The sequence below is a fragment of the Poecile atricapillus genome, assembly GCF_030490865.1.
Source record: "Poecile atricapillus isolate bPoeAtr1 chromosome 35 unlocalized genomic scaffold, bPoeAtr1.hap1 SUPER_35_unloc_2, whole genome shotgun sequence".
NCBI classification, from domain to species: Eukaryota; Metazoa; Chordata; class Aves; order Passeriformes; family Paridae; genus Poecile; species Poecile atricapillus.
In genome coordinates this window covers 16,392-30,816 of record NW_026708989.1, presented here as the reverse complement: position 1 = coordinate 30,816, position 14,425 = coordinate 16,392, and the positions used below count along the sequence as shown (strand labels likewise).

General features: G+C 56.9%; 1 protein-coding gene across 1 annotated transcript in view; it reads right to left on the bottom strand.

Moving 5' to 3' along the window:
- Nucleotides 1-723: 723 nt before the first annotated feature.
- LOC131574051 (receptor tyrosine-protein kinase erbB-3-like) overlaps nt 724-14,425 on the bottom strand; it is a gene marked incomplete at its 5' end in the record, with an annotated part of 29,519 nt that continues 15,817 nt past the window's right edge. Inside the window, 12 exon segments of the mRNA XM_058828428.1 lie at nt 724-1,268; nt 2,091-2,161; nt 2,164-2,218; nt 2,220-2,328; nt 2,731-2,849; nt 3,514-3,702; nt 5,970-5,993; nt 5,995-6,068; nt 7,181-7,298; nt 7,300-7,328; nt 8,300-8,376; nt 11,468-11,643. Of these exon segments, the coding sequence (XP_058684411.1) occupies nt 804-1,268; nt 2,091-2,161; nt 2,164-2,218; nt 2,220-2,328; nt 2,731-2,849; nt 3,514-3,702; nt 5,970-5,993; nt 5,995-6,068; nt 7,181-7,298; nt 7,300-7,328; nt 8,300-8,376; nt 11,468-11,643 (1,506 nt within the window).

The window sequence follows — 14,425 nt, the reverse complement described above, 5'->3', positions numbered from 1 at the left end:
AAAACGATGGAGGGGGATCCAGGGGGGTCTCCCCACCTCAACTCCCCCCCAAATAAAAAAAACCCACCCGGGGGAGCCCCCAGAGAAACCAAAACCCCCCCAGAAGGGGGGAAAAAAGAGGGGAAAAATTGGGGGGGGGCGAGATCCCTCATCCATCCTGAGCCCCCCCAATTTGGGGAGGGGGTCCCGGTCCCGAGGCTTCCAAACTCCGCAGGGGCTTCATGGGGGTCGCCGGCAGCGAATTTGGGGAGGGGGAGGAAAGAAACGATGGGAGGGGATCCAAGGGGGGTCTCCACTGCCCCCTCCCCACCAATAAAAACCCACCCGGGGGAGCCCAGAGAAACCAAAACCCCCCCAGAGAGGGGAAAAAAGGGGGGAAAAAGGGGGGGGGGCGAGGTCCTTCATCCATCCTGAGCCCCCCCAATTTGGGGAGGGGTCCCGGGGGTTTGGGGAGGGGTCTCTAAGTCCGCTGGGTGCCAATAATCGGGATTATCGAAGGCGCAGTCCGAGGCTCCCAAACTCCGCGGGGGCTTCATGGGGGTCGCGGGGGTGGGCGGGGGTCGCCGGCAGCCGAATTTGGGGAGGAATGAATGAAACGATGGGAGGGGGATCCAGGGGGGTCTCCCCACCTCAACTTCCCCCCCCCAAATAAAAAAAAACCCACCCGGGGGACCCCCAGAGAGGGGAAAAAAGAGGGGGAAAAAAGGGGAGGGGGCGAGGTCCTTCATCCATCCTGAGCCCCCCAATTTGGGGAGGGGTCCCGGGGGGTTGGGGAGGGGTCCCGGGGATTTGGGGAGGGGTCTCTAAGTCCGCTGGGCTTTGGCGAAGAGGCGGCTGTGCCAATAATCGGGATTATCGAAGGCGCAGTCCGAGGCTTCCAAGCTCCGCAGGGGCTTCATGGGGGTCGCGGGGGTGGGCGGGGGTCGCCGGCAGCCGGGGCAGCGCGGCCGCGGCAGCGCCTCCATCTCCTCGTAGCCTTCCTCCTCCTCCTCCTCTTCCTCCTCCCCCTCGGGGGTCGCGGGGGGCGCCCCCCGCCTCATTTCGGTGTAGCCGTGGTGGTGATGATGGTGGTGGGGGGCTGCGGGGACCCCCGGGGTGGGCTCGGCGAGGAGCGAGCGGCTGAGGCGGGGTTGTTTGTTCATGTATTCGTAATCTTCCTCTTCTTCATCTTCATCCTCCTCCTCATCGTCATCCCGGGGTCTGCCCCGCTTTTGGGGGGCTCCGGGGGGGTCCGAGCCCACCTCCTCGCGGCGAGCAACGGCCGGGGGCTGCGGGTGACAGGGGAGGGGGCGTCAGGAACCAGGGGAGGGGGGCGTCAGGAGAGGGGAGGGGGGCGTGAGGAGCCAGGGGAGGGGGCATCAGGAATCAGGGGAGGGGGCGTCTGACAGGGGAGGGGGCGTCAGGAGAGGGGAGGGGGCGTCAGGAATCAGGGGAGGGGGGCGTGAGGAGAGGGGAGGGGGGCGTGAGGAGAGGGGAGGGGGGCGTGAGGAGAGGGGAGGGGGGCGTCAGGAACCAGGGACCCCCCACTCCCCAATCCCGCGGGATGAGACCCCTCCCCATAAAGACCCCCATGAACACAGAGAGCCCCCAGCCCCAATCCCGCGGGGATGAGACCCCTCCCCATAAAGACCCCCATGAACACAGAGAGCCCCCCAGCCCCAATCCAGCAGCACGAGACCCCTCCCCATGAACAGAGAGCCCCCCAGCCCCAATTGGAGGAGACCCCTCCCCAGAAAGACCCCCATGAACAGGCGAACCCCCAGCCCCCAATCCAGCAGCACGGGACCCCTCCCCATGAGCACAGAGAGCCCCCAGCCCCAATTGGATGAGACCCCTCCCCATGAACCCAGAGAGCCCCCAGCCCCAATCCAGCAGCACGGGACCCCTCCCCAAGAACAGAGAGAGCCCCCAGCCCCAATCCAGTAGGATGAGACCCTCCCCATGAGCACAGAGAGCCCCCAGCCCCAATCCAGCGGGACGGGACCCCCGATGAAGACCCCCATGAACACAGAGAGCCCCCAGCCCCAATTGGATGAGACCCCTCCCCATGAACCCAGAGAGCCCCCAGCCCCAATCCGGCAGCACGGGACCCCCGCTGAAGCCCCCTCCTCACCGCGGAGGCCGCAGTTGGGGGTCACGTATCCATTGGGGTCCTCGTCGGGGGCGGGGGGGCGGCGGGGGGGAGGCTCCCGCGCTGGGACAGGTACGCGCTGTCCCCCCCGGGAGCGGCGGCTGCGACCCCCGAGGGACCCCCCCTCACCCAGCTCCAGCTCCGAGCCCGTCCCGCGACCCTCGGACGATTCCGACACCGTCCGGCCCAGGGGACCCCTGCCCGCCCCGCCGCAGCGGCCCGCGACCCCCCGGCCTGGGGACACGGGGGAGTCAGGGGGAGACCCCAGACCCACCCCAGACCCACCCCTGACCCACCCCTGACCCACCCCGGACCCGCCCCGCGACCCCCCGGCCTGGGGACACGGGGAGTGAGGGGAGACCCCAGACCCACCCCGGGACCCCTGACCCACCCCGAGACCCCAGACCCACCCCTGACCCACCCCCTGACCCACCCCTGACCCACCCCGGGACCCCCCCGGCCTGGGGACACGGGGAGTGAGGGGGAGACCCCAGACCCACCCCGAGACCCCCCGGGACCCCAGACCCCACCCCTGACCCCACCCCGGGACCTCCCGGGACCCCAACCCCTCCCCGGGACCCCCCGGGACCCCCCGGGACCCCCCCCGAGCCCCCCGAGCCCCCCGACCCCCCCAGCCCCCGGTACCGGGCGGGGCGCAGCCGAGGCCGGGCTGGTTCATGGGGATGTACCCGGCGGGGGCGCTCAGCAGGCTCGGGCTCTGCGGGGACACCGGGGACACCGGGGCTGGCACCGGGGACAGCGGGGACACCGGGGGACATCGGGGACATCGGGGACATCGGGGAGATCGGGGGACACCGGGGACACCGGGGCTGGCACCGGGAGGGACACCGAGGGGACACCGGGGGACACCGGGGGCTGGCACCGGGGACACCGGGGGGACACCGAGGGGACACCGGGGGGACACCGGGGACACCGGGGCTGGCACCGGGGACACCGGGGGACACCGGGGACATCGGGGACACCGGGGACACCGGGGCTGGCACCGGGGACACCGGGGACACCGGGGGACATCGGGGACACCGGGGGACACCGGGGACATCGGGGACACCGGGGACACCGGGGACATCGGGGACATCGGGGACACCGGGGGGGACACCGGGGACACCGGGGCTGGCACCGAGGGGACACCGGGGGGACATCGGGGACACCGGGGCTGGCACCGGGGACATCGGGACTGGCACCGGGGGGGACACCGAGGACATCGGGGGACACCGGGGGCTGGCACCGGGGACACCGGGGGGACACCGAGGGGACACCGGGGACACCGGGGACACCGGGGCTGGCACCGAGGGGACACCGGGGACACCGGGGGACCCCCCTGTCCCCCCCCCAGCCCCCCCGGGGGTCCCGGGGGGTCTCACCCGGGCGCTGCCGCCCCTCGGGCGCTGCGGGCACAGCCCGGCCGCGAGGCCGAAGGCCACGTCCAGCTCCTCCTCCTCCTCCTCCTCTTCCTCCTCCTCCTCCTCCTCCTCCAGCTCCAGGGTCTCCACCTCGTCCAGCTCCTTCTCGCTCAGGGGAGGGGGCTCGGCGGGGGGGGCGGCCCCGCTCTCCTGGGGGGTTTGGGGGGGCTCGCCTTGGTCACCGGGTTTGGGGGGGGTCGGGGTTGGGGGGGTTTTTGGGGGGTCTGGGGGGGTTTTGGGGGGGGGTTTGAGGGGGTTTGGGGGGCTCGCCTTGGTCACTGGGTTTGGGGGGGGTCGGGGTTTGGGGGGGTTTTGGGGGGGTCTGGGGGGGGTTTTGGGGGGTCTGGGGGGGTTTTTGGGGGGGGGGGGTTTTTGGGGGGGTCTGGGGGGGTTTTGGGGGGTCTGCGGGGGGGTTTGAGGAGGTCTGGGGGGGCTCGCCTTGGTCACTGGGTTTGGGGGGAGTCGGGGTTGGGGGATTTTGGGGGGTCTGGGGGGTTTTGGGGGGGGTTTTGGGGGGGTTTGGGGGGGCTCGCCTTGGTCACCGGGGTATGGGGGGCATTTTGGGGGGTTTGAGGGGGTTTTGGGGGGGTCTGGGGGGTTTTTGGGGGGTTTGAGGGGGTTTTTGGGGGGTCTGGGGGGGTTTTTGGGGGGTTGTGAGGAGGTTTGGGGGGCTCGCCTTGGTCACTGGGTATGGGGGGGGTCGGGGTTTGGGGGGGGTTTTTGGGGGGTCTGGGGGGGTCTGGGGGGGTTTTGGGGGGTTTTTTGGGGGGGTCTGGGGGGTTTTTGGGGGGGGTTTGAGGGGGTTTTTGGGGGGCCTGGGGGGGTTTTGGGGGGGTTTGAGGGGGTTTTTGGGGGGTCTGGGGGGGTTTTGGGGGGGGTTTTGGGGGGGTCTGGGGGGTCTCGCCTTGGTCACCAGGTATGGGGGGGGGTCGGGGTTGGGGGGGGATTTTGGGGGGTCTGGGGGGTTTCTGGGGGGGTCTGGGGGGGGTTTTGGGGGGGGTTTTTGGGGGTCTGGGGGGCTCGCCTTGGTCACCGGGTATGGGGTGGGGTCGGGGTTTTGGGGGGGGTCTGGGGGGTTTTTGGGGGGTTTGAGGGGGTTTTGGGGGGGTCTGGGGGGGTTTTGGGGTTTTTGGGGGGGTTTTGGGGGGGTTTGGGGGGGCCTGGGGGGCCTGGGGGGGTTTTTTGGGGGCTCACCTTGATGACCAGGTAGCTCAGGGGGGTTTTGGGGGGTTTCTGGGGGTTTTTGGGGGGGGGGTTTTGGCGGGTTTTGGGGGTTTTTGGGGGTCTCACTTGATGACCAGGTAGCGCAGGGGGGGTTTTGGGGGGTTTTGGGAGTTTTTGGGGGGTTTTGGGGGGTTTTGGGAGTTTTTGGGGGGGTTTCTGGGGTTTTTGGGGGTTTTGGGGGGCTCACCTTGATGACCAGGTAGCACAGGGGGTTTTGGAGGTCTGGGGGGGGATTTTGGGAGTTTTTTGGGGGGTTTTGGGGGGGTTTTTGGGGGTTTTGGGGGCTCACCTTGATGACCAGGTAGCGCAGGGGGGGTTTGGGGGGTTTTTGGGAGTTTTTTTGAGGGGTTTTGGGGGGGTTTTTTGGGGTTTTGGGGGTTTTGGGGGTTTTGGGGGGCTCACCTTGATGACCAGGTAGCGCGGGGTGGTCTGGAGGGGGTTTTGGGGGGGTTTTTGGGGGGTTCTTGGGAGTTTTTTTGAGGGGTTTTGGGGGTTTTGGGGGGTTTGGGGGGCTCACCTTGATGACCAGGTAGCGCAGGGGGGTTTGGGGGGGTTTTTGGGAGTTTTTTTGAGGGGTTTTTGGGGGGGTTTTTTGGGGTTTTGGGGGGTTTTGGGGGGTTTGGGGGGCTCACCTTGATGACCAGGTAGCTCAGGGGGGCTTGGGGGGTTTTGGGGGGTTTGAGGGGGTTTTGGGGGGGGGTTTGGGGGGTCTAGGGGGGTTTTTTGGGGGTTTTTGGGGGGGTTTTGGGGGCTCACCTTGATGACCAGGTAGCGCAGGGGGTTTTGGGGGGGTTTTGGGGGGTTTTTGGGGGTTTTGGGGGGTTTTGGGGGGGTTTTGGGGGGTCTGGGGGGGTTTTTGGGGGTTTTTGGGGGTTTTTGGGGTTTTTGGGGGCTCACCTTGATGACCAGGTAGCGCAGGGGGTTTTGGGGGGTTTTTGGGAGTTTTTTTGAGGGATTTTGGGGGGGTTTTTGGGGGGTTTTGGGGGCTCACCTTGATGACCAGGTAGCTCAGGGGGGTTCTGGGGGGGTTTTGGGAGTTTTTTGTGGGTTTTTGGGGGTTTTGGGGGCTCACCTTGATGACCAGGTAACGCAGGGGGTTTTGGGGAGTTTTGGGGGATTTGGAGGGGGTTTTGGGGGGTTTTGGGGGGTTTTTTGGGGGGTTTTGGGGGTTTTTGGGGGTTTTGGGGACTCACCTTGATGACCAGGTAGCGCGGCGGGGTCCCGGGCCATGCGGGTGAACTCGTTGGCCAATTCCTTGAAGGTGGGACGGATGTTCTCATCGATCATCCAGCCTGGGGACAGCGGGGGACATCGGGGACACTCTGGGGACACTGGGGACACTCTGGGGACACTCTGGGGACACTTTGGGGACACTTTGGGGACATTGGGGACACTCTGGGGACATTGGGGACATTGGGGACACTTTGGGGACACCCTGGGGACATTGGGGACACTTTGGGGACACTCTGGGGACACTCTGGGGGACACTTTGGGGACACTCACATTTGACCATGACCATGTAGACATCGATGGTGCAGATCTGGGACATTGGGGACACTTTGGGGACACTTTGGGGACACTGGGGGACACTCTGGGGGTCACTGGGGACAGTTTGGGGACACTCTGGGGTCACTGGGGACAGTTTGGGGACACTCTGGGGTCACTGGGGACACTGGAGACACCCCTGGGGACACTTTGGGGACACTTGGGGACACTTTGGGGACACTCTGGGGACATTTGGGGACAGTTTGGGGACACTTTGGGGACACTCACACTTGACCATGACCATGTAGACGTCGATGGTGCAGATCTGGGGACATTGGGGACATTTGGGGACATTTGGGGACATTTGGGGACATTTGGGGACACTCACACTTGACCATGACCATGTAGACATTGATGGTGCAGATCTGGGGACATTGGGGACACTTTGGGGACATTTGGGGACATTTGGGGACATTTGGGGGACACTTGGGGACACTCACACTTGACCATGACCATGTAGACGTCGATGGTGCAGATCTGGGGACATTTGGGGACATTTGGGGACATTTGGGGACACTCACAACTTGACCATGACCATGTAGACATCGATGGTGCAGATCTGGGGACATTTGGGGACATTTGGGGACACTTGGGGACACTCACACTTGACCATGACCATGTAGACGTCGATGGTGCAGATCTGGGGACATTTGGGGACACTTTGGGGACATTTGGGGACACTCACACTTGACCATGACCATGTAGACGTCGATGGTGCAGATCTGGGGACATTTGGGGACATTTGGGGACAGTTTGGGGGACACTCACACTTGACCATGACCATGTAGACGTCGATGGTGCAGATCTGGGGACATTTGGGGACATTTGGGGACATTTGGGGACATTTGGGGACACTCACACTTGACCATGACCATGTAGACGTCGATGGTGCAGATCTGGGGCTGCGGGAGCCGCTCTCCCTTCTCCAGCAGATCCGGAACCTCGGCCAGGCGGATCCCGGAGTACGGCTCGGCCCCCGAACGTCATCATCTCCCAGAGTGTCACCCCTGGGTGGGGACAGGGGACATCAGGGACACACCAGGGACATCATCTCCCAGAGTGTCACCCCTGGGTGGGGACAGGGACATCAGGGACACCAGGGACACACCAGGGTCGTCATCTCCCACAGGGTCACCCCTGGGTGGGGACAGGGACATCAGGACACCAGGGACACACCGGGGACACACCGGGGACACCAGGGACACCCCAGGGTCATCATCTCCCACAGGGTCACCCCTGGCACGGGGACAGGGACATCAGGACACCAGGGACACACCAGGGTCATCATCTCCCAGAGTGTCACCCCTGGGTGGGGACAGGGATGTGAGGACACCCCAGGGACACCCCAGGGGACACCAGGGGACACCAGGGACACCGAGGAGACACCAGGGTCATCATCTCCCACAGGGTTACCCCTGGGGGTGGGGACAGGGACATCAGGGACACCAGGGACACCCCAGGATCATCATCTCCCAGAGTGTCACCCCTGGGTGGGGACAGGGACATCAGGGACACACCGGGGACATCAGGGACATCATCTCCCAGAGTGTCACCCCTGGCACAGGGACAGGGACATCAGGACACCGGGGGGACACCCCAGGGGACACACCAAGGACACCCCAGGTGACACTGGTGACACCGGGGGGACACACCAGGTGACACTGGGGACACCCCAGGACACCCCAGGTGACTCCAGGTGACACTGGGGACACACCCAGGACACCCCAGGGGACACTGAGGACACACTGGGGACACACCCAGGACACCCCAGGTGACACTGGTGACACCGGGGGACACACCAGGTGACACTGGGGACACACCCAGGACACCCCAGGGGACACTGAGGACACACTGGGGACACACCCAGGACACCCCAGGGGACACCAGGACACCCCAGGACACCCCAGGTGACACAGGTGACACCCCAGGTGACACAGGTGACACAGGTGACACCGGGGACAACGCTGTCCGTGCTCACCGTAGCTCCACACGTCGCTCTGGTGCGTGTAGCGGCCAAAGTGAATGCTCTCCAGGGCCATCCACTTGATGGGGGGTCTGTGGGGACATGGGGACATTTGGGGACAGTGATGGGGACATGGGGACATGGGGACAGTGATGGGGACACCAGGGGACATGGGGACATGGGGACAGTGAATGCTCTCCAGGGCCATCCACTTGATGGGGGGTCTGTGGGGACACCATGGGGGACATGGGGACACCGGGGGGGACACCGGGGGGACATGGGGACATGGGGACAGTGAATGCTCTCCAGGGCCATCCACTTGATGGGGGTCTGGGGGACATGGGGACATCATGGGGACATGGGGACATCATGGGGACATCATGGGGACATGGGGACACCAGGGGACAGTGAATGCTCTCCAGGGCCATCCACTTGATGGGGGTCTGGGGGGACATGGGGACATCATGGGGGACATCATGGGGACATCATGGGGACATGGGGACATGGGGACATGGGGACATGGGGGACAGTGAATGCTCTCCAGGGCCATCCACTTGATGGGGGCCTGTGGGACATGGGGACATGGGGACATGGGGGGGACAGTGGGGAGACAAGGGGGGGGGCAGTGGGGACATAGGGAGGGGACAGCAGGGACACAGGGGGACATTGGGGGACACCGGGGGACACTGGGAGGGGCAGCAGGGGGATGGGAGGGGACAGTGGGGGATGCTGGGGAGACAAGGGGGGATAGCGGGGGGACAGTGGGGGGACACTGGGGGGACACTGGGGGACAGTGGGGGGACACCAGGGGGGACAGCGGGGAGACAAGGGGGGGGGCAGTGGGGACATGGGGAGGGGGACAGCAGGGACACGGGGGGACACGGGGGGACAGTGGGGGGGACACCGGGGGGACACCGGGAGGACATGGGGGGACATGGGGACACCGGGGGGACAGTGGGGGAACACCAGGGGACACCGGGGGGCGCAGAGAGGGGGTGGCACGCTGTGGGGGCTGGGGGTGAGGGGTGGGACACAGGGGATGGGATTTGGGGGATTTGGGGGAGGTCACAAATGGGATGTGGGACATCCCTGAGCATTGGGGACACAGGGGATGGGATTTGGGGGTCCCAGGAGGGGCAGAGTGAGTGGCACAGGGGGGATGGGGACACCCCAGGGGACAGGATTTAGGGGGGTCACAGAGGGGATGGGACATCCCTGGATGTTGGGGACACAGGGGGACGGGACTTGGGGGGACACAGAAGGGGTGGGGACATCCCTGAATGTTGGGGGACACCCAGGGGACAGAATTTATGGGATTTAGGGGACATGGGACATCCCTGGATGATGGGGGACGCAGGGGTCAGGATTTAGGGGATTTGGGGGGGTCACAGAGGGGATGGGGACATCCCTGGACACAGGGGGACACACAGGGGACAGGATTTAGGGGATTTGGGGGGGGTCACAGAGGGGATGGGACATCCCTGGACACAGGGGGACACACAGGGGACAGGATTTGGGGGATTTGGGGGGAGTCACAAAGGGGATGGGACATCCCTGGATGTTGGGGACACAGGGGATGGGATTTAGGAGATTTGGGGACACACAAAGAGGATGGGACACCCCGGGGTCAGGATTTGGGATATTTGGGGGGGTCACAGAGGACATGGGACATCCCTGGGTCGGGATTTAGGGGATTTAGGAGATTTTGTGGGGGGACACCCTGGGGTCAGGATTTGGGATATTTGGGGGGGTCACAGAGGACATGGGACACCCCGAGGACAGAATTTAGGGGATCAGCCAGCACCGGGGTGACACGGACAGCATTTGGAATATTTGGGGACAACATTTGGGGGAAACATTTGGGGGACACCAGGGGACAGCATTTGGGGACAACATTTGGGGGAAACATTTGGGGGACACCAGGGGACAGCATTTGGGGACAGCATTTGGGGACACCAGGGGACATTTGGGGGACAGCATTTGGGGACATTTGGGGACATTTGGGGACAGCATCTGGGGACATTTGGGGACACCAGGGGACACCAGGGGACATTTGGGACAGCATTTGGGGACACCAGGGGACAGCATTTGGGGACAGCATTTGGGGACATTTGGGGGACATTTGGGGACACTTGGGGACAGCATTTGGGCACATTTGGGGACACCAGGGGACATTTGGGGACACTTGGGGACACTTGGGGACACTTGGGGGACAGCATTTGGGGACACCAGGGGACATTTGGGGACACTTGGGGACACTTGGGGACACTTGGGGGACACTTGGGGACAGCATTTGGGGACACCAGGGGACATTTGGGGGCATTTGGGGACATTTGGGGGACATTTGGGGACAGCATTTGGGGACATTTGGGGACACCAGGGGACATTTGGGGACATTTGGGACATTTGGGGACACCAGGGGACACCAGGGGACATTTGGGGACACTTGGGGACAGCATTTGGGGACAGCATTTGGGGACAGCATTTGGGGACACCAGGGGACACTTGGGGACACCAGGGGGACACCAGGGGACAGCATTTGGGGACAGAATTTGGGGACGCTTGGGGACACAGGGGGACATTTGGGGAAAGCATTTGGGGACATTTGGGGACATTTGGGACATTTGGGGACATTTGGGGGACACTTAGGGACACTTGGGGACATTTGGGAACATTTGGGGACATTTGGGGACAGCATTTGGGGACATTTGGGGCAGCATTTGGGGACATTTGGGGACATTTGGGGACACCAGGGGACACCAGGGGACACTTGGGGACAGCATTTGGGGACATTTGGGGACAGCATTTGGGGACAGCATTTGGGACGCTTGGGGACACCAGGGGACATTTGGGGAAAGCATTTGGGGACATTTGGGGACATTTGGGGACACCAGGGGACATTTGGGGACATCTGGGGACATTTGGGGACACCAGGGGACATTTGGGGACAGCATTTGGGGGACATTTGGGGGACAGCATTTGGGGACATTTGGGGACACTTGGGGACACCAGGGGACATTTGGGGACAGCATTTGGGGACACCAGGGGACATTTGGGGACATTTGGGGACACTTGGGGACAGCATTTGGGCACATTTGGGGACACCAGGGGACATTTGGGGACACCAGGGGACACCAGGGGACACTTGGGGACACTTGGGGACACTTGGGGACACTTGGGGACAGCATTTGGGGTCCCCCCACCTTGAGCTCGTTGTAGAAATATTTTTTATCGTCGGGGTAGAGCAAATCCGCGATCCCGAAATCGGCCACCTGCACCTGGCTGGGGGATTTGAGCAGCACGTTCCGAGCAGCCAGGTTCCGGTGCACCATGCGGTGTTCCTCCAGGTAATACATGCCCTGGAAAGTTCCAGAATGTTCTCAGGAAATTGGGATGAAAAGTGGAATTTTCGGCTTTTTTTTTTGGTATTTTTAAATTTTTTTATATATTTTTACTGTATTTTTTATGGTTTTTATTTGGGTTTTTTTTATATATTTTTAATGTATTTTTTATGGTTTTTATTTGGGGTTTTTTATATATTTTTAATGTATTTTTAATGGTTTTTATTTGGGTTTTTTAATATATTTTTAATGTATTTTTATGGTTTTTATTTGGTTTTTTTTATATATTTTTAATGTATTTTTTATGGTTTTTATTTGGGTTTTTTTTATATATTTTTAATGTATTTTTTATGGGTTTTATTTGGTTTTTTTAATATATTTTTATGTATTTTTTATGGTTTTTATTTGGGTTTTTTTATATATTTTTTATGTATTTTTTATGTATTTTTAATGTATTTTTAATGTATTTTTTTATGGGTTTTATTTGGGGTTTTTTTTATATTTTTTATGTATTTTTTTTATATTTTTATTTGGGTTTTTAATATATATTTTATGTATTTTATATATATATATATTTGGGGGTTTTTAATATATATTTTATGTACTTTGATATATATATTTGGGGGTTTTAATATATTATTTTATGTATTTTTTCTATTTTGTATTTTTTTATATATCTATTTTATGTATTTTTTTATATTTTGTATTTGTTTTTTTAATATATATTTTATGTATTTTTTAATATTTTGTATTTTTTAATATATATTTTATGTGGTTTTTTATATTTTGTATTTATTTTTATACATATATATTTTATGTATTTTTTATATTTTGTATTTTTTAATATATATATTGTATTGTTTTTTCTATTTGATATCTTTATGTATATAGACCTATATTAATTTTTAATATTTCATGCATGTTTTTGTATTATTTATATTTTATATATTTTATATTTTATATATTTTATATTTTCTATTATTTCTATTATTTCTCTAACCCCCGGTGCCGCCCCAGGCTCACCTTGGCCACCTGCACGCAGCAGTTGAGGAGCAGCTGGGGGCTGATGGAGCCGCGTTTCTTGCGCAGGTGCTCTTTAGTTTTTATATATTTTTGTATTATTTATATTTTGTATTACATATATATATTGTTAGGATTTGTATTTTCTAGTATTTATATTTTCTATTATTTATATTTTCTAGTATTTCCATTTTATATGCTTATATTTTCTATTATTTATATTTTCTATTATTTATATTTTCTATTATTTATATTTTATATACTTATATTTTATATTATTTATCTTTTATATTATCTATATTTTATATTATTTATATTTTATATATATTTTTAGGATTTATATTTTATATTATTTATCTTTTATATTATTTATATTTTATATTATGTATATTTTATATTATTTATATTTTATATACTCATAATTTATATTATGTATATTTTATATTATTTATATTTTATATCTATTTTTAGTATTTATATTTTCTAGTTTTTATATTTTATATATTTGTATTTCTATTATTTCTATTTCTATTATTTCTATTTCTATTTATGTAGAAAATACCGCCCCAGGCTCACCTTGGCCACCTGCACGCAGCAGTTGAGGAGCAGCTGGGGGCTGATGGAGCCGCGCTTCCTGCGCAGGTGCTCTTTAGTTTTTATATGTTTTATATTATTTATATTTTATATATTTTATATTTTATATTATTTCTATTATTTCCATAACCCTCGATGCCGCCCCAGGCTCACCTTGGCCACCTGCACGCACCAGTTGAGGAGCAGCTGGGGGCTGATGGAGCCGCGCTTCTTGCGCAGCTGCTCTTTAGTTTTTATATATTTTATACTATTTATATTTTATATATTTTATATTTCCTATTATTTCTATTATATCTATTTCTATTTATGTAGAAAATACCGCCCCAGGCTCACCTTGGCCACCTGCACGCAGCAGTTGAGGAGCAGCTGGGGGCTGATGGAGCCGCGTTTCTTGCACAGGTGCTCTTTAGTTTTTATATATTTTATATTATTTATATTTTATATATCTTATATTTTATATATTTATGTTTTCTATTATTTCTATACCCCCCTGTGCAGCCCCAGGCTCACCTTGGCCACCTGCACGCAGCAGTTGAGGAGCAGCTGGGGGCTGATGGAGCCGCGCTTCCTGCACAGGTGCTCTTTAGTTTTTATATGTTTTATATTATTTATATTTTGTATATTTTATATTTTATATATTTTCTATTTTCTATTATTTCTATTTCTATTATTTCTATTTCTATTTATGTAGAAAATGCCGCCCCAGGCTCACCTTGGCCACCTGCACGCACCAGCTGAGGAGGAGCTGGGGGCTGATGGAGCCGCGTTTCTTGCGCAGGTGCTCTTTAATTTTTATATGTTTTGGTATTATTTATATTTTATATATTTTATATTTTATATATTTATATTTTTCTATTATTTCTATTATTTCTCTACCCCCCAGGTCCGCCCCAGGCTCACCTTGGCCACCTGCACGCACCAGTTGAGGAGCAGCTGGGGGCTGATGGAGCCGCGCTTCCTGCACAGGTGCTCTTTAGTTTTTATATGTTTTTGTAATTATTTATATTTTATATATTTTATATTTTATATATTTATATTTTCTATTATTTCTCTACCCCCCCAGGTCCGCCCCAGGCTCACCTTGGCCACCTGCACGCAGCAGTTGAGGAGGAGCTGGGGGCTGATGGAGCCGCGTTTCTTGCGCAGGTGCTCTTTAGTTTTTATTTGTTTTTGTATTATTTATATT